This window comes from Erpetoichthys calabaricus, chromosome 12, assembly GCF_900747795.2.
Source record: "Erpetoichthys calabaricus chromosome 12, fErpCal1.3, whole genome shotgun sequence".
Lineage (NCBI taxonomy): Eukaryota > Metazoa > Chordata > Cladistia > Polypteriformes > Polypteridae > Erpetoichthys > Erpetoichthys calabaricus.
Genome location: NC_041405.2, coordinates 93,842,331 through 93,862,719, shown reverse-complemented (window position 1 = coordinate 93,862,719; position 20,389 = coordinate 93,842,331). Strand labels below are relative to the sequence as shown.

At 37.0% G+C, this 20,389-nt stretch overlaps 1 protein-coding gene across 7 annotated transcripts in view; it reads left to right on the top strand.

The window, feature by feature from the left end:
* The window catches only part of taf7 (TAF7 RNA polymerase II, TATA box binding protein (TBP)-associated factor), a 124,680-nt gene that overhangs the window by 83,374 nt on the left and 20,917 nt on the right, over window positions 1–20,389 (top strand). For 3 of the 7 annotated variants that reach the window (XM_051935463.1, XM_028815915.2, XM_028815913.2), the window contains exons 2-7: window positions 7,114–7,170; window positions 13,761–13,837; window positions 15,600–15,678; window positions 16,356–16,489; window positions 19,280–19,403; window positions 19,623–19,681. In XM_051935463.1, the coding sequence (XP_051791423.1) occupies window positions 7,128–7,170; window positions 13,761–13,837; window positions 15,600–15,678; window positions 16,356–16,489; window positions 19,280–19,403; window positions 19,623–19,681 (516 nt within the window). In that variant the 5' untranslated portion in view covers window positions 7,114–7,127. The remainder of the gene's footprint in view (window positions 1–7,113; window positions 7,171–13,760; window positions 13,838–15,599; window positions 15,679–16,355; window positions 16,490–19,279; window positions 19,404–19,622; window positions 19,682–20,389) is intronic. The other 4 variants (XM_051935467.1, XM_051935465.1, XM_051935466.1 and 1 more) reach the window with 2 other exon arrangements.

Below are 20,389 nucleotides of genomic sequence, written 5' to 3'. Positions count from 1 at the left end.
TTAATTGCTCAGCGGTAGAAGTTCACCAATATCTTGTTTTCCACCCCCAAACTCTTTAGCCTTCGCAAGAAAAGGAGCCTTTGCTGAGCCTTTTGAGGTTGCAGGTGGTGGCCTGCATTTTGCAGACTTCTGTTGTTAAAGTGCAGACTGAAATTAAAGGTGTGTGACCAGTTACATATTAATTTGTTACAAATGTTAAGTGTTAAGCAGTTAATGCTTGCAGTTTGCCTACAAATGAATTATCAATTGTATACAGATTTCTCACTTCACACAAGTTGCAGTACTGATTAGAGTTTGTGAGTAAAATCTTGAGAGGTAATCTTGTTTGCATCATTGCCATTTTCTCATATTGGGGATTCCATTTGCTGGTTTTGTTAGGCTGTGTGAACAGCACCCACCCTCACCCAGGTTCATTGGATCAAACACCACCTCACTCGCCGTATAGTATAAAGGTTTGGATTCTGCTCGTCTTTCTAAAATTAGGATTCTCGCCTCATATAACATAATGTACTAAAGTGGTGTTTTACCATATTACTGCTCATAAAAGTTAATATATTCATGGTAAACTTAAATTCAACAACTTACACATATTTTAAGTATATTGGGAAAGGCACAATATCCAGGGATAGTTCTCAACCTTGCACTTATTGATTGCTGGATTAAGCACCAGCATTAAAGAAACTTTGTTCTGGATTAGCATGTGTAAAATATTGATGTAAGGGTGGGTGGGAAGTACCGCATCACTTTTAATTAAAGCAAAGTTATATGTTGATAACATTTCTGCCAAGACAGGGTGAGTGGTGTGCCAATGTGTTGCTTTTATGACATGCAAAATTATGAAAACTATAGTAGAAAATAATTTGGAAAAGTACCTAGATGAAAATAACATACAAAATAACAGCCAGCATGGCTTAATAAGAGAGAGATCCTGACAAACCAATCTTTCCATTTTTTTTGAACAGATAAATGCAGTATTTAACAAAAACAATACATACAACTTAATTTGTATAGATTTTAAAAAGCCTTTGATACAGTCCCATGCCGAAGTTTAATTCTGAAACTAGAAGCTGTTGTCATCAGAAGTTGCCTACAAAATGGAATCTCAAGTTGAAAAGTGCAGAGTGCTTCAAAATGATTAATTATAATATAATAGATATTGGAAGAGTGAAGCTATTAGCTAAACAAATGCACTTGATGGAATTTCTTAATATTTCAAAAGAGATTACAGTAAACTTACTTCATAATGAAAGATATCTTTAAAAGGCAGTAATACTAGGGCAGTCAAGTACATACACACTCATACCTGCCATATTTTAAACTTGTCAATTATTCTAATGGAGCCATGTTTGCAAAAGGAGACAATCCAAAAAAAGCCTGAGCATACATCATTTGTTGTTTGAAACATTTGCTTTGTATCTTGTGTTTAAGATTATTCATTTTGGAGAAAGACCTTTGCAGCATTTTGAAATACTGACTGTCCCTCATTAATGCAATTTGCAAAGTGTGTTAGAAGAGGAGAAATATCATAAAAGAGGAATTGCAGATTAGGCTGCTCTTTAATTGCTGACATTTAGACCTACAGGTAATGATTTTTGAAGGGGATTGGTGTGGCTCTGAGATACCGCTCTGTCAATGAACTTTATAAACATTATTTATCTCATAGCTGAGATAACTAACAAAATAAATGGTAATGTGATGCTACTGTACTATAACATCTAATACAAGGACCAGTGCATGTTCTGTATGTATAGACAGAAATGTAAATTTGTGTATGAATGAAAGTCAAGAAGGTGACAGAACCAACTCTCCCTGCCATCCAAATGATGTTATTTTTCATCTTTGTTGACGTTTATATATATATATATATATATATATATATATATATATAAACGTCAACAAAGATGAAATAATAATACTGTGTATAATATACACAGTATAATGATGATCATTAAGTATGTAAACAGGTCAATAATCAATTGTTATACAATTAATGTAGCATGTTCTTGACCTTTTCCAATGTGTTTTTTTTCCTTTGTTTTCCAATGTCTTTAAAACATACAGTTACTCTTTTGAAATGAGTGGACTCTTCACATTCCAGGTCTGCAACTAATTCAACAGATTCTTGGGCTTCTGAGATGTGATAATTTGTCATTGCTACTTAGACTGTTTCTTGCTCTTTGAAACTCCATGTTAATTTTGCCCCTAAATGCTCCTGGTCTGGCAAATTAATATGAGTATTGGCACAGAGAGGAAAGAAATAAAGGGATCAGATTGGAATGATTGATGATAGCCAATCATATGGAGTCCAAACATTTCTCCCTAAATAGGTGCACTGCCTTGCACATTGTAATTAAACAAAGATACTGTGGTGTTGTATTTTGTGCATTTGTATCTCCAGCTCCCATTAAAACTGTTGTCGAATCCACTTTGTATTGTAGCGGTGCTAAATACTATTTTAACTGATTCTTGTACAACACTGTTCACTGATTACAGGCTAGCAGTACTTCAAATAATGTATTGTTTCAAAACAATAACAATTAGGACACAGAATTGGTGGTAGTCTACTGGTACAAGACTATAATATGTCCAATCCATGTAGTAATTTTGGTAGTATTAATAGTCTCCTTGGTTACTGAAAATTTTCATTGTGACAAATTTACATATAAAATCTGTGAAAATCTTAAAGTTGTTATTAGGATAGACCCTTCATATAATTTTTCTTAGAGGGACAAATCAGTTGGTTAGGTGATGTAATAGAACAGTGCAAGAGAGAAGATGAAACTTGTGGTTTGCTCATGCAATTTGTAACTAGTTGCATGATGTGTCTTCCTTAGTTTTAATCTGATTGTACAGCTCAAAATGTTCTTTCTCAGTTGCTTTTAACATCTTAGCTTTTTTGGTCAATAGCATTGTCTTTCCTGGTTCCTGAAGCCTAGACTATAGCAATGATCTTGTACTCTAGCATGGAGATTTTTTTTTTGTTTATTTCTCTTTTTCAATTTCTTGTATTAGGAATTTGTTAGTTTTCGCATACCTCTTGGGGTCTGAGAGCAGGGTCAGCCATTGTACAGTGCCCCTGGAGCAATTACAGGTTAAGGGTCTTGCTCAAGGGCCCAGCAGAGTAGGATCTCTTTTGGCAGTGACAGGGATTCGAACCAGCAACCTTCTGGATACAAGCACAGATCCTTAGCCTCAGAGCCAAATTACTAAGGGAATTGGTTTTTCATGTTTAAACCTTAGCATGACAAGGAAAGTTGTGTGTAACTAAGTAACAAGTAGATGAACAATGTTTAAGTATGTTGTTAAGATTCACATTTTGTTCTTTATAACTTATAGTCTTTTTTTTCTAGAAAAATTATTTGTGATTGCAGCAGCTATATCTTTTAATATTTGCAGGCAGGGTTGTGGAGTTGGTACACAAAAACTTCGACTCCAGCTCCTCAATTTATGGTACCACTGACTCTGACTTCAACTTCTCAGACTTGTATATTTGCAATGATGATTTGAAAGCACATAACATACAGTTAGGTCCATAAATATTTGGACAGAGACAACTTTTTTCTAATTTTTTTTCTGTACATTACCACAATGAATTTTAAATGAAACAACTCAGATGCAGTTGAAGTGCAGACTTTCAGCTTTAATTCAGTGGGGTGAACAAAACGATTGCATAAAAATGTGAGGCACTAAAGCATTTTTTAACACAATCCCTTCATTTCAGGGGCTCAAAAGTAATTGGACAATTGACGCAAAGACTATTTCATGGGCAGGTTTGGGCAAGTCCGTCATTATGTCATTATCAATTAAGCAGATAAAAGGCCTGGAGTTGATTTGAGGTGTGGTGCTTGCATGTGGAAGATTTTGCTGTGATCAGACAACATGCGGTCAAAGGAGCTCTCCATGCAGTGAAAGAAGCCATCCTTAAGCTGCGAAAACAGAAAAAAACCCATCCGAGAAATTGCTATAATATTACGAGTGGCAAAATCTACAGTTTTGGTACATCCTGAGAAAAAAAGCAAGCACTGGTGAACTCGGCAACGCAAAAAGACCTGGACGTCCACGAAGACAACAGTGGTGGATGATCACAGATCATTTCCATGGTGAAGAGAAACCCCTTCACAACAGCCAACCAAGTGAACAACACTCTCCAGGGGGTAGCGTATCGATATCCAAGTCTACCATAAAGAGAAGACTGCATGAAAGTAAATACAGATGGTGCACTGCAAGATGCAAGCCACTCATAAGCCTCAAGAATAGAAAGGCTAGATTGGACTTTGCTAAAGAACATCTAAAAAAGCCAGCGCAGTTCTGGAAAAACATTCTTTGGACAGATGAAACCAAGACCAACCTCTACCAGAATGATGGCAAGAAAAAAGTATGGAGAAGGCGTGGAACAGCTCATTATCCAAAGCATACCAAAGCTGTCCAGATATTTATGGACCTAACTGTACAAGGCTTTTCATCATTGCCAGTGTGAATCATGAGGCTACTTTGTAGCACCCTAATCTGAGAAAGTTTGGGTTTAACCCTTTCGGCCCTGACATCATATTGCAAGTACATATATATGCAGCCATTTTTGTAAAGCACAGGTATGTTTGCAGCCATTGGAACAGGGCGTGGTACTATTAGCACAGATTGGAGAGACAGGCATACAGTCTGTGAAACACAGAAGTAAAACAATTAGCATTGAAGTATTTGGCAGCTATTGCATAATAATAATTTTTTTTTGTTTTTTTCATTTTTGAGCCTCCTAAACACCCCAAAGGTAAAATATCTCACAAAATAATTTTTCCCAGAAAATCCAGGGCCAAAAGGGTTACAGGCTGTAGCAATGCCATTGTGGTTTTTTTATATTATTTATTAAAGAAGTTACAAACTTTGAGTAATGTTAAACAAAACACAAAACTTACTTAAAAAAAAAAAAAAAAGAGGCTACAATTTTATCAAAATGATAGAAGAAAAAACATTTAGTCAAATTAGTGTATGTGAAATTGGAAATGTTAATACATTATATTACAACTTCCTGTGCATCTGGAAAGTATTCATAGCGCATCACTTTTTCCACATTTTGTTATGTTACAGCCTTATTCCAAAATGGATTAAATTCATTTTTTTCCTTAGAATTCTACACCAAACACCCCATAATGACATCATGAAAAAAGGCACAAGACACCAAAGAGTTCAATCTTTGTCTCATCAGACTAGAGAATTTTCTTTCTCATGGTCTGAGAGTCCTTCAGGTGCCTTTTGGCAAACTCCAGGTGGGCTGCCGTGTGCCTTATATAGACAGGTATGTGCCTTTCCAAATCATGTCCAATCAACTGAATTTGCCACAGGTGGACTCCAATTAAGCTGCAGAAACATCTCAAGGATGATCACGGGAAACAGGATGCACCTGAGCTCAATTTTGAGCATCATGGCAAAGGCTGTGAATACTTATGTACATGTGCTTTCTCAATTTTTTTATTTTTAATAAATTTGCAAAAATCTCAAGCTTTTTTCACATTGTCATTATGGGGTGTTGTGTGTAGATTCTGAGGAAAAAAAGGAATTTAATCCATTTTGGAATAAGGCTGTAACATAACAAAATGTGGAAAAAGTGATGCGCTGTGAATACTTTCCGGATGCACTGTATGTACATGTGATTTCTCAGTTTTTTATTTTTAATAAATAGATAAACCTCAAGTAAACTTTTTTCTCATTGTCACTATATGGTGTTGTGTGTAGATTCTGAGGAAAAAAATGAATTTAATCCATTTTGGAGTAAGGCTGTAACATTACAAAATGTGGAAAAAGTGAAGCGCTTTAAATACTTTCCTGATGCACTGTACATTCAGTCAGAGTCAGAGTTGGTAAATTTTTTCCGATGCAGACTCCTGTAATCCAATAATTGCTTTCGACTCCGACTCCACGACTCTGCTTGCAGGTTTGCTCGAATACCAGCACCCTTAACTGTTTTCTGTGGATACTTAAGATTTTTACACCTGATCCTGTAGAACAGCCTCATTTTCCTTGACCATTTTGTAACTGTGCAGAGCAATCATCAGAACTAACAACTAGTGTTGATCAGTGAAATTCACCGGTGACCTTTTTCGTCAGATATTTTCCTGTAAATTTACATTGAGGCAAGCTTAGATAAACATCTTTTTCCCAGTGCCCATTGATGCTTTGTGAGGCCAGCATGGCGTCACAGAGTTGTAGCAGCCAATATTGTATGGCAGAAATTTCATGCATGCATACTATAAGATAGTTGCCAAGCTGCTTCCTGCATGCGTGATGTGACTTCAGCCTTCAGATGTAATTTCTACATGGTGTGACCCTAGTATATTCAAATACCCTTAAATTATAGTCTTCAATGTGTATTTTAATCATGTCTTAATTATTTGATTTGTAATTTTAAACTGTGGAGCAAAGGGGTAAATCAAGGAAAAATGTTTTTGTCTCAAACATTATGGAGGGCACTGAATAATATTGATCCCTATGTATTGGCAGGGCAGTGCAGCATAGCTAATTTGCTATCCAAAATAAGCATTAAATGACCTTCCTCCCTCCCAGAGGAAAAAAAAGTGACCCTATGAAATAATAACAAAAGATTTATCAATGTTTAAAAGGCATTTTTATCTTCTTCATGGACTAAAAAAGTGCAAAGCATCTGCACATAAATCAGAAGGAAAACAGAAATTCTAACCTCACTTGATTCTACAACTTCAAACAATGGAACGAGCCAGTCTCACCCTGCTGCTTGTCACAGGCTAATGTGTACTCCACGATTGGAACTCTACGAGCGCAATGTGATGAGATATGCAGTGCATTTACTTACTGCTTGTTTGTGGCCAGTAGTTTTATTGTGTTTGTGATTAGTGTTCTATCTGCATCTTTTGTTGGTTGAGGCTTTTACATGAAGTAATTATGTAGTTTTGAGGCTGATGCATTTTCAGTTCAGACTTTGACTATTTGGATTTTTTGCAACTTCATTTGTTGCTTTATATTTATTTGAAAACTTTCAGATCATTTTCAGTTCAGACATTGACTATTTGGATTTTTTGCAACTTCATTTGTTGCCTTATATTTATTTGAAAACTTGCAAATCAATGTTTTTCTATTTTTTTGTAGGTGACTAAACAACCATGCAGACTACTAAGAAAGTAAAAGTCCCTTCTAAAACTAAAGGTATTTTTCTTCAGTATTTATTAAAATGTTTAATATTATCATACCAAGTACTTTTTAATTATCAGTTTAATTATGTGAAAAGATGAAAGTTTTCTAGATATTAATTTGTGTGTTGCATCTTGTAGAGGTTGGTACCTCTCTGATTATCCTGAACTAGATCAGCCAGATAATGGATTGAGATATATGTACACATTTTTTATTCATAAAACATGACATGTACTTTAAAATAGGCACTTTAAGATTCATGCATTCTTGTAGTCCTTGATGTTGTCTAGGTGCTGCTTGGCAACTTGAGTAGACTGGGTTTGAATCTACACCTTGAGCCTCATGTATAACGCTGTGCGTAGAATTCTCTCTAAAATATGATGTGTGGACAAAACTCTTCAGATACATAAAACTGTTTGTAAGCAAAGTTCCATGCACTTCCCCTTTGTAAATCCCCATCAATGTGAATTTTAATGCACGTGCCTACAGCCCCACTCCCAACTCTTCCCAGAATTACACCTTTTGAATATCCAAATCAATATAAATAGCCGTTCTGTTCAGTGTTTTGTTAAGACAATGGCAAAAGCACTTGTAAAAAAGAAGAATTTCAGTGAATGTGAAATGGGGGACCTACACAATGAAGTGTAGGTAAGGAAAAATGTACTATTTGGTGGCATAAGCAGTGATATAAACAACAAAAGGAAATTGAGTGGTACAGCATGGTGAAGGCACTCAGAAGTTCAAGTTCAGAAAGTAGCACAGTGCCCGAAATAAAAAAAGAAGTGGTCACATATCAAAGTTGAAGTGTAAAGGCGAATTGCAGCCCACTGTCTGAAAAAAAGTTGTATGTTGAGATTAAAGTCGAAATGTTGACTTCAATCTTGAAATTTCCACTTTAATCTCGTAGTTTATTTTGTAATTAAAGTAGAACATAGAACATTGTGTGGATGCTAGAGGCCGCTGGTGCCCCTTAAAACCAATAGACAGACAAGCAGGACACAGGGCAAAAGCTCCAAGAAGATATTTTTAAATTATTTTCTTTCTGCACAGTGCCTCCAAAGCACCACAGCCACAATAAGCACAATATTCTCTCTCCTCCACACCTCCCAGCAAGCGTTGTCCACCTCCTCCAAACTCGGGCTCACTTGCTGGGTCTCCATCAGTGCTTTATATAGTCCTTGACCCGGGTCAGATGGAGAATTGTATTTTTCTTCAGCCCAGCTATGTAAACAATAGGGACTCCCCAGTCTCCCTGCAATGTCTCCTGGCGGCACCCACGGTACCCAGCAGGGCTGTGTTGCCAGACTCCCAAGTCCTGTAGTGCCCTGCGAGCATCCGGGGCAACGCTGCAGTCCAGGGAAGTTGCCATCTATCGTCCTGGGGTAGGCAGTGTCCCTGATGAGATGCCTTCCCCCATCCTTCCGTTACTGGGGCGTGTCGGCCATCCCTTACAATTACAAACTTCACATTAAAATCAATGTTTAATTCACTAGAGTTTCTCAAACCCCATTGTAACTAAAGTAGCATGTTAAATGCTTCGTATTCTAAGTGTTCCCCAACCCAGTTGTTAATTGCTACCTGCTTCTTAAGCAGGCTTTCTTGTACGCAGACAGGAGCACACATTACATTCATGATATTACAGCTGTCTGAACATTTTAGAATACTAAGATGTATACTTGATATTATTTTCAAGATGAAATGCATTAAAGCATGTATTAAACATGTTGGGGCACGGTGGTGCTGCAGTAGCAAAGAGCTGGCACGCCCTTCCTGCCTCATGAAAGATGCTTGCTGGGATGGGCACAACACTGGATGGCATAGTTTATTCCAGCAGTACTGTGTCTGGCAAATATACCAACTCCCAATTCCTGTCCTTTCATTTTCTTTATCCTTGTAATCAATCGCCACACAATAAATGTCTGTAATAAATGAGCAACCAGCTGCGAGCTTAGAATGCAGATTCTTCAAAACTTTTAAGGAACATTGAAAAATCTTCCCTATATGTGTTTAATTATTTCATCCATTCTTGCCCATCCCAGCAAGCATTGTGCGCAAGGCCGACCAATCCCTGGACAGTGTGCCAGCTCATCGCAAGGTGAACACACCCATACACTAGTAGCATCAATTTAGCATCACAAAATCCCCTAATGTGCATACCTTTGGAAGAAAATCAAAACGCACGGAGGAAACCCACTAGAAAAACATACACACTCCAGGCAGTGAACACCCGGGACAGTACTACGGCCACGCCACCATGCCTCCACATGTTTAATTAATAACAGTATACATTATTTAAATGAAGTTAATAATTTATCTGTAAAATGTAATATACATACTTTAATGCATTTCATCATACATCCTAGTATTCTAATAGCTCACAGCTCCAAGAGGATAACTCTTGGAAATCTAAATTGACTTAGTGGCCAGTTATCATTATCAGTAAATACTCACTGTCTCCTAATTCTTCCATTTGCAATGCCTTCTAACCACATGAAGCAGCTGTGGTAGTTGGAATAGTTTGTCCATTCTGTGCCCCATTATTTTGTTACAGAATGATTACAATCAAGTGCCTTAAATTTGTAAACTATTCAGTTAATTTCTTTTTATTTGACAAAGCCCGCATCATTGATGTGAATCTGAAAAAGAAAGGAAAACTACACAGAAAGAGTAGCATTGTTTTGACGCTGGGTGCCACCTGTTTGGATAACGGCGTAGCAACATGCGTACACATAGTGTGAGGCTGCCGTAAAAATGTGCATGGCTTTATGCCAAGTTTAGTCTTTATATATCTCGAAGTGAGCGTAGAAACAGGTGTGTGCAACATTTTTGTGCATATGTACCATTTATACATGAGGCCCCTAGTTTACTTGTGGTGTGTGGCATGGATTTTTATGTGGGTACTCCGATTTTCCTTCCACATCCCAAAGATACAGTTAGGTCCATAAATATTTGGACAGAGACAACTTTTTTCTAATTTTGGTTCTGTACATTACCACAATGAATTTTAAATGAAACAACTCAGATGCAGTTGAAGTGTAGACTTTCAGCTTTAATACAGTGGGGTGAACAAAACGATTGCATAAAAATGTGAGGGAACTAAAGCATTTTTTTAACACAATCCCTTCATTTCAGGGGCCCAAAAGTAATTGGACAATTGACTCAAAGGCTATTTCATGGGCAGGTGTGGGCAAGTCCGTCGTTATGTCATTATCAATTAAGCAGATAAAAGGCCTGGAGTTGATTTGAGGTGTGGTGCTTGCATGTGGAAGATTTTCCTGTGAACAGACAACATGCGGTCAAAGGAGTTCTCCATGCAGGTGAAAGAAGCCATCCTTAAGCTGCGAAAACAGAAAAAAACCATTCGAGAAATTGCTGCAATATTACGAGTGGCAAAATCTACAGTTTGGAACATCCTGAGAAAGAAAGCAAGCACTGGTGAACTCAGCAACGCAAAAAGACCTGGACGTCCACGGAAGACAACAGTAGTGGATGATCACAGAATCATTTCCATGGTGAAGAGAAACCCCTTCACAACAGCCAACCAAGTGAACAACACTCTCCAGGGGGTAGGCGTATCGATATCCAAGTCTACCACAAAGAGAAGACTGCATGAAAGTATGAGGGCAATCCCAAAAGTAAGGTCTCCTATTTTTCTAGAAATACAAACAACCGTTTATTTTCTATAATGTTTACATCATTTTAAAGGTTAAAGACTTATTTATTTTTCTACATAATCACCATTTCGGTCGATGCATTTTTGTAGACGCTGTGGTAGTTTTAGAATGCCCATGTCATACCAGCTCGCCGCCATGTCCTTCAGGAAGCGTTGAAACTCCTCTTTCACCTCTTCGTTGGAGCAGATTTGCCTTCCGGACAAATGTTCTTTCAACTTAGGGAACAGGTGGTAGTCACTGGGTGCCAAGTCCGGACTATAGGGTGGGTGGGTGATGAAGTTTCAACCGCCGATCTTTATGCATGTTTTCCTCAACCTTCCCGACTGTCTCGTCGGAAATTGACGGTCTCCTGCGCGAACTTCACACTTGGTGGTAGCATTCAATGGGAGCTCCATTTTCAAGGGCTGCCAAGCCAAGATTGAGCATCCCAGCGAAGCCGCACATGCTTGTTTGGGAGTGGAGGAAGCACCAATCACAACAGTGTGGCCAACAGCCGTACAAACAGTTTCTCTACGTCCCCACCGCTTTGGAGACCTTACTTTTGGGATTGCCCTCGCAAATACAGAGGGTGCACTGCAAAGTGCAAGCCACTCATAAGCCCCAAGAATAGAAAGGCTAGATTGGACTTTGCTAAAGAACATCTAAAAAAGCCAGCACAGTTCTGGAAAAACATTCTTTGGAATAGATGAATCCAAGATCAACCTCTACCAGAATGATGGCAATAAAAAAGTAAGGAGAAGGCATGGAACAGCTCATTATCCAAAGCATACCACATCATCTGTAAAACACGGTGGAGGCAGTGTGGTGGCTTGGGCGTGCATGGCTGCCAGTGGCACTGGGACACTAGTGTTTATTGGTGATGTGACACAGGACAGAAGCAGCTGAATGAATTCTGAGGTGTTCAGAGACATACTGTCTGCTTAAATCCAGCTAAATGCAGTCAAATTGATTGGACGGCGTTTCATGATACAGATGGACAATGACCCAAAACATACAGCCAAAGCAACCCAGGAGTTTATTAAAGCAAAGAAGTGAAAAATTCTTGAATGGCCAATTCAGTCACCTGATCTTAACCCAATTGAGCATGCATTTCACTTGTTGAAGACTAAACTTCAGACAGAAAGGCCCACAAACAAACAGCAACTGAAAGCCGCTGAAGTAAAGGCCTGGCAGAGCATTAAAAAGGAGGAAACTCAGCATCTGGTGATGTCCATGAGTTCAAGACTTCAGGCTGTCATTGCCAGCAAAGGGTTTTCAACCAAGTATTAGAAATGAACATTTTATTTCCAGTTATTTAATTTGTCCAATTACTTTTGAGACCCTGAAATGAAGGGATTGTGTTAAAAAAAATGCTTTAGTTGCCTCACATTTTTATGCAATCGTTTTGTTCACCCCACTGAATTAAAACTAAAAGTCTGCACTTCAACTACATCTGAGTTGTTTCATTTAAAATTCATTGTGGTAATGTACAGAACCAAAATTAGAAAAAAGTTGTCTCTGTCCAAATATTTATGGACCAAACTGTTATATAGAGTAATTGGTGACTTTATTAGCATTATGCGTATTTTTCTGTTTTGTTCATTGAATGTATATGCTAGTCCTTCTTAGCATACCCTCACTACACATTTAGGTCTGGTATGTCTGGTCAGCAGTTGCTCAATACATTTGGCTGTGGTGATTATTTACCAGGTCAGCACATCTCCTTACTCAGGAGTTAAAAGCCTATATCATGAAATTATATGATCTTTTGCCCAAGACACTCTGTTACCAGTTACACTTGGTGAAACCTTATGTTCAGACATGGTGTTCACTAAATTGCTGCAGTATATTGTACCCTTTCGAGCACTGAATCCAGTGTTTCTAAAAAGGATGAATACTCCGAAATTGTTTGGTATTTACTTAACAAAAGTTCAGATTTTTCTCTTTGCAACTCAGTCACATTAAGTAATCCTCTAGTCAACCAGAATAGAATACAACTGTGTGATACCCAGCCTAGGAATTCTAGGTATTTTCCATACCCACCCCAGGAATCTTTGGAATAGAAATGAGATGACCCTTGATCTGTTTTTCAATCTCCAGGGCAAGTTCCGGCCTCTTTCCAACCAAAGAGTTTATTTCCCACATCCCAAAAGACGGTTTTCATTGTCAAGGTCTAGTATGCAATAGAAGTGTACCTGACCTGTAAATCCTTGCTTTGTGGTTGGTGAATCCATTTGGCATCTACATGCAGTGTGTTTATGTTGAGCCCCAACTGAGTTATGTGGGTCGCCTAGTCATATGAAAAAAAAGGCTCACTGGAGAGCACCCCTCCCAGGCCTTACTTCCAAGTATTGCTTCCAGTATCCTGTTCCAGGAAAGGTTCTTTTCAATTTAATTCAACCATTCAAGTGGGTCTGGCATGAGAGTTACTCATGATGGTTATTTATGGCTTGCTTTTTTGATTTTATTACTAAAAAAAACATATATTCTGCTGTTAGAAAATGAGAAGTGACAATAAAACATCTGTTATGTATTCATTTTTAGAATTTTCCCAAATTCTTAATGATGGCTAAAGATGAAAACAAAAATTTTCAATAGCTAGGGTCATGTTTAATCATTTGTACCACAGGTTCAAATGAAATTATTTTAGATATATACTTACTGTTTGTCTCTTAAAATGTAGCCCTGTTCTTCAAATCTGATGTTAGAGATAGACACTGATAATTAACTATATAAAGAACATCTAAATACAGTACTCAGGTAATATATATTGCCACAAGCAAAGAGAAATCCTTTCTTGTATGTGATAATCAATATGCAAAACACTGCCATGATTAGTGACTAGAACTACCTTATGTCAAAATAGTTGCCTTCCTTACTTGAAATCATTGCATACCTGAGCCAAAGTTAATATGAAAACTTAATATTTCATTTTATTTTTTTATGCTTCAGTGGGCAAAGTAGGTTCAAAAAACAAAGATGATGCTCCTCATGAACTCGAGAGTCAGTTTGTTCTCCGTCTTCCTCCGGTAAGGTTGTTTTTTTTTTTTTTTTTTTCACTTTTTTTTTTTTTTTAGATTTTGAGTAACATCTTCGTCATTGTGTAGCCGTCAACCAAGGTCCTTGTATTACTTGAAAGGCAATGATTCTTTACAGTAGTAGTTGGCAGTACAGTATATTGGTTGTAGTTAAGTGTTACATATATTTTTCCCCTTAACAGAGCTGATACTACTCTTTTTTTAAGATGGTAAAAGAATGAATGAGAATGTTAAATCAAAATGACCAAGGTATGAGAAGTGCAATTTTTGATGTGCTTTTAGTGGAAATGTGCATAAGTAACCATGTAGTCAAAACTCTGTTGGTGAGAACAAAACATTTAACTCTACTAGTTTGCTATGTAATGTAACACTGTTCAAAAGCATACAGCAGAAGGAAAAGAAAGCCTCAATTACAGATATTAATTCACTTCCCAGTGAAAGTGACTCAATCATTAAAAGTAGTCCACAACATACCAACATGGTATTTTTTTCTCTCTATAAATCCCCTTGGCATCCTTTTTAAATGTTAAGCTCATATTTTTAGCCCATCACAAGAGAGTTCAGCACAATTTCAACACTTAAACCCTTTTTTGTATTGGATGAACCAAAGAAAACTACAGTAGCATTTTGCCTTTTCTACCAAGTGCACCCCCAACTGTTTCTTTTCATGCTAATGTAGATGTGACAGTTAAAATATGACACAACAAACACACACAGTGACTCAGCCATTTAACTGAAAGCAAGAGTATGCCTTTGTTGTGGTAAAGGCAACTTATTCACAGCTTTCAGTGCTGTTATTCACTCAGAAATTATATCTGTCCAACCTTCCTTGTTACAGTGAACCTGACTGTGTTTCACATCCTTGCCAGTTGACAATACAAAGAAAAACATCCCTAAGAACAACCAAAATGCAACAGTGATACTGTATGTGAAACAGTGATGTAGGTAAATTGTTGATGTCAGACTTCAGACAGTAGTTGTCTGAAGGTTAAGTGACTCCTGGCAAGAATTAAGGAGTCAAAATCTTTAGATATTGTTTTCACCTAGAGTTAGAATATTTAAAAATTGTTTGAAACCAATTTTATGAAAGTCACATATCCACAGTTACTTTTAATGCCTTTTACTTCTTGGCATGTAATTGGATAAATAATTAGTGAAAACTAATTGCTAAATCAGAATATCATTTATTTCCTTATTAATAGGGCGGCACGGTGGCGCAGTGGGTAGCGCTGCTGCCTCGCAGTTGGGAGACCTGGGGACCCGGGTTCGCTTCCCGGGTCCTCCCTGCGTGGAGTTTGCATGTTCTCCCCGTGTCTGCGTGGGTTTCCTCCGGGCACTCCGGTTTCCTCCCACAGTCCAAAGACATGCCGGTTAGGTGGATTGGTGATTCTAAATTGGCCCTAGTGTGTGCTTGGTGTGTGGGTGTGTTTGTGTGTGTCCTGTGGTGTGTTGGCACCCTGCCCAGGATTGTTTCCTGCCTTGTGCCCTGTGTTGGCTGGGATTGGCTCCAGCAGACCCCCGTGACCCTGTGTTCGGATTCAGCGGGTTGGAAAATGGATGGATGGATGGATGGATTTCCTTATTAATATAACAGTACCTGCCCCTGCTAACATTTATTGAATAGTACATTAGATGAGACTGTGGATTAATGTACAGCTAAACATTAATAATATAGCTTAATCTTTGCTAAGTACACATTTGTTGGTAATAGTTGACAATATTTTGACATTATGTAAACATTAAATACTCATAGGAATATGCCTCAACTGTACGGAGGGCAGTCCAGTCTGGAAGTGTTAACTTGAAAGACAGATTGACCATTGAACTGCATGGTAAGTGCATAACATACTAACATTTTGTTTTCTTAATTTAGGGGAAATTAGACACCAGTGCCACCAGCTGCCACCCAGTGTTTTACGCAGCTTCATTTAAGGATTTTTTGTTTTTGGTCAAAAATGAGTTCCACTTGTAACATTTGAAGAAATAGTTAACACATGTTTTCAGTATTAATCTGTATTGTAGTGTTATAAGACTGCATGAAATATATTTAAACATACTGTATGTAACCATATATGAATCTTGTTGAAAGAAGACATACTTAAATAATGGAAATAAGAGAAGTATAATATTTTGTGCATTTTATTTTACTGGTGTTCCTTTTTTTACACCCCTTAAATGCTTTTAATTAGGTGGAACAGAGGTGCAGTGGGTAGTGCTGATGCTCCATAGCTTCAGAGTACTATGTTCAGGTTCTTACCTGGGCAATGACCCACATACCAAGACTACTACAACTGTACAAGTTAGGTTGTGACTTGAGTATGTTCTGCGACCTCAGTGCAGCCCTTTAATGAATGAAAGATACTGTTACTATTTTTAATTCATATTTATCTAATTATGCTATTTTATAGTATTATCCTTGTCAAGTCACATTCAGAAAAAAATAATATCCTTTGTTGCACAAATTTTAAAATCAAATAAAACATTTATATTTTTATTGGTACTCTTCTAGCTGATGGACGCCATGGTATTGTAAGAGTGGATCGTGTACCTCTTGCCTGTAAATTGGTTGACCTTCCCTGCATTATTGAATCATTGAAGACTGTGGATAAAAAAACCTTTTATAAAACTGCAGATATATGTCAGGTAATACAATTATACAACATTTCAGATTCTCACTTTTTCCTTGGATCAATTTTTTTGAAATTTTTCAACTAATCAAATTTGATATGATGCTGTTCAAAGTATATATGTATATACTTTGCTTTGTAAAAGTATACAGTATATACAAAGGTAGAAATGTTAATGCAGGCAAAATATCCATCCATCCATTATCCAACTTGCTATATCCTAACTACAGGGTCACGGGGGTCTGCTGGAGCCAATCCCAGCCAACACAGGGCGCAAGGCAGGAAACAAACCCCGGGCAGGGTGCCAGCCCACCACAGGGCAGGCAAAATGTGAAAATATTAATTTAAGTAAAGAAATAAAAGTAATTATGTGTTATTTAGTATTTTTTTAGTTTAATTAAAGACTAATAAAAAATTATTATATGGTAGACAATATTTTTACAGCATTTTTGCCAGACTTTTTCACTGAACCGAATCGGAGGTGGCAGCAGCAGATGTGAGAGTGTGAAAAAGCATTTAAATATAGCAAAGCAGTGAATTGCAGGTTCTTAAAATGATTAATCTATAAATATTCTTAATTTATAAGCAGTTTTTTATATAGCATGGTGTTAAACATTAGACATCTAATGTATTTTTTCCAAGATAAACTTCATAGGACTATTATGAATTACATTGTGATAGTACTTAGTGCTTTCAGTTCTAGAATGTCTCCCAATTCACAGTGCTTCTCCATCATTGAATCTATTTGTTGTGTCTCCTTTTGAATCTTTTATCTAGTTTTGAATCACCTGTAAATCTGACTCCATTTCTAAAAACCATGAGATAAAACCCAAATACCTGTTGGAAACAAACTTTTTGCTTTTTTCTGGAAATATTATTGATTGAATGCACACTAATGCAGAACACCACATTGTATTTGTCTTCTAGTATAATATTGGTTAATTACACTTCACAGAATACATGTAACAGAACACACCACACAATGAACTTTACAAAGCACACAATAATACATTTTAAAGAATTAAGAAACTGTTTCCCATATTGCTGTCTTCTCATATGTTTAGAGGATATAACCTTGTCCAGTGCTGGATTTATTATTTCTTATTACTTTCCCACACAATGAGGCAGTATCAAAAAGTTAAAGGTGCATGCGTCTGTCACATGATAAGTGATGCTGCTTATAGAATATAATCTAACAAGCCCGCTTTTTGTTGAATGTGCTGCCTTTTCTAAACTGGTTAATCACAGCTTTTGAATTAAAAGCCTGTCTCACCTCCACGTTCAGTGGTAAAGAATCTCATTTTCAGTGTAAACACTTCTTCCATGTGAATTCCTTTTCCCTGCATGTGCTGCTCTTATTTTTCAGAAGAATTTATATAACAATATTTTAGCAAAACCTCAATGCGTTATGCATGTTGCAAGCATACAACTGGATGTATTAACATGTGGACTATGCAACATGAGGAACGGAAATTTTTTTCTAATTGACATTTTTGATAAGGTTTCTTGGTCTCTGTATATGGTCATTCTGTTTTTCCCTTGAAAACATGACGTTACATTTTTTTCTTGATCATGACTACAAACGACTTGGGTCAAGTAACAAAAAATATAATTTTTGGATCGCCTTGTGCCCTGTGTTGGCTGGGATTGGCTCCAGCAGACCCCTGTGACCCTGTGTTCGGATTCAGCGTGTTGGAAAATGGATGGATGGATTGAATATTCCTTTAAAAATAGCCTAGTTCTTTTCTTAACTGCTAAACTTTAACCACCTTTAAGTATAACTTTTTTAATACATTGTAGTGAGACTCTTGTTTAGGACTAGGGGGCTCTGTCCCCTGCTCGCTTCGCTCACCCACCCCGGGGTTTGGTGTACTGGATATACAATTTAAAAAGATGGTTATTTTCATGGGAATTGTTACATATGCATTATTTTCACTTTTACTTTAAACCTTTTGTAAAAACAATACTTGTCCTTTATTTCCAGCCCCGGGCATGGTTAAATCTCTTTCTCACAGGATGTATAATGCTGCTCACGTTGTGAAGGGGGGAAGGCTGAATGCACGCTAAGGAGATGCCATTGGATCATCTGCTGTCTTTCTGCTGCTGCTGCTGGCGAGCTGCGTATTCTGTTTGTCGCGCTGCACGTTGATCATTTAAAAGCCTGTACAGCAGCTGTCCTTTTGCCACTTCGTGTCACTGCTGCTCGCGTGGGCTGGACACACGCTAAGGAGAAGCGTTTGGATCATCTGCTGGCTTTCTGCTGCTGGCGAGCTGCGTGTTCTGCTTGTTGCTTGTCATTGTTTTAAGAGTTGGGAGCACATGAAGTGTGTTTGCCAAAAGCATTCCAACAACTGCTAGGTTAGATGTCTGTGAACATGTTTTAAATGTTGTCTCGCGTGATGTTAAAGTGTCTCTCGCGGGACGTCGAATTGTCTTCCGTGAAGATCACGTCTCGTCTCCCTAGTTTCCCTCCCAATAATTTTTTTTATAATAGAGAGATGTAAGCTGCCTGACATTATATGCACCAGCAATTAGAGTGAATGTTTATTTTGTATTCACTTAGTTATGTGTCCCTGACAGCAATACTTGCTTAGATTACAGCTAGACAGTTGTGTATTTCCATCAAGAACATCACTACTCTTTTTTTAAATGTAAAGTTTATTATTTACGTTGTTTTTAGTTTTTTTTGGCCCCTGAGCATTATTTAGTTTTTTGAATATCATATCTGTTGTTTTGGTATAGCTTTTATATTTAATTATATGACTATTAAATTTTCTCTTTTTTTTTTTTTTCTTTTCTGGAGCAGATGTTAGTATGCACTGTTGACGGTGACCTTTATCCACCTCTGGAGGAGCCATCTGGTACAACAGATCCAAAAAACAAGAAAAAAGACAAAGACAAAGAGAAGAAATACCTCTGGAACCATGGCAGTAAGTATTACAGCTCTGTCAGTGAACCGTTAAGTATAGTGATGACAGCTTACATCAGTATGTCCTTTTAATGGCCAAATTATATTTTAATTTCCTTTTCATATAGCAGATTTTTAAATTAATTTGTAAACTGTTTGCATTTATTTTTCTTTTAGTGATGTTCAAAATAATAAATGTTCATTTTACACATTCTAAAATATCTTGCCTTATTCTTTGTAGTCACATGTCCACTGAAGAACACTAGGAAGCGACGGTTTCGGAAGACAGCTAAAAAGAAGGTAATGCTCTAGCTTTTTAGCAGTATTTTTGTTAATACATCTTTTTTGATTATTTGAACATTTAGTAATTAAAATCTATTTTGTGACATTTTTGTGATTAGTAGATACACATCTCCTTTTACAATACTAATTAAACCTGGGTATTAACCATTTTATTTGTCACATAAGGGGTTATACTTTTTTGCAGAATATAAGCACCAAATGTATTTTTAAGGATTAGCCTATGTAAGCACAGATTAAGTTATAGGTATGGATAAACTTAGAAAGTAATACTAAACAATAGACTCTTTCTGCTCAACTTTATTTTTCCCCCTCAGTTTATTTTAAAGTATTTTTTAATAACATAACCGTAAAAAAAGGTGCACTGCACAAAAAACGTTATGCTGTATTTTTTAGTGTTTTATGTCACTAAAGCCTGGACATCACTTATCATGCACTAGTAGATTATTTCATTGTAAAAGACTGTTCATGGACTACAGTGGCTGTATATTTTTGTCTACATTAATAAATTAAAAAACACTACTTGCTATTACTTAAAATATCACATAAAGGGTCTGGTATTTTCCTTGTGTAATTGTTATGCTTATAGAAATTGGTAGCAGGAAATACAATATTTCCATTTCAGAGAAAATCACAAGGCATATACTGGACCAGTATGGATTAGTGTTTCTTGTTCCTTCAGCTGTTCTCATTTGTTTCCAAAAATTT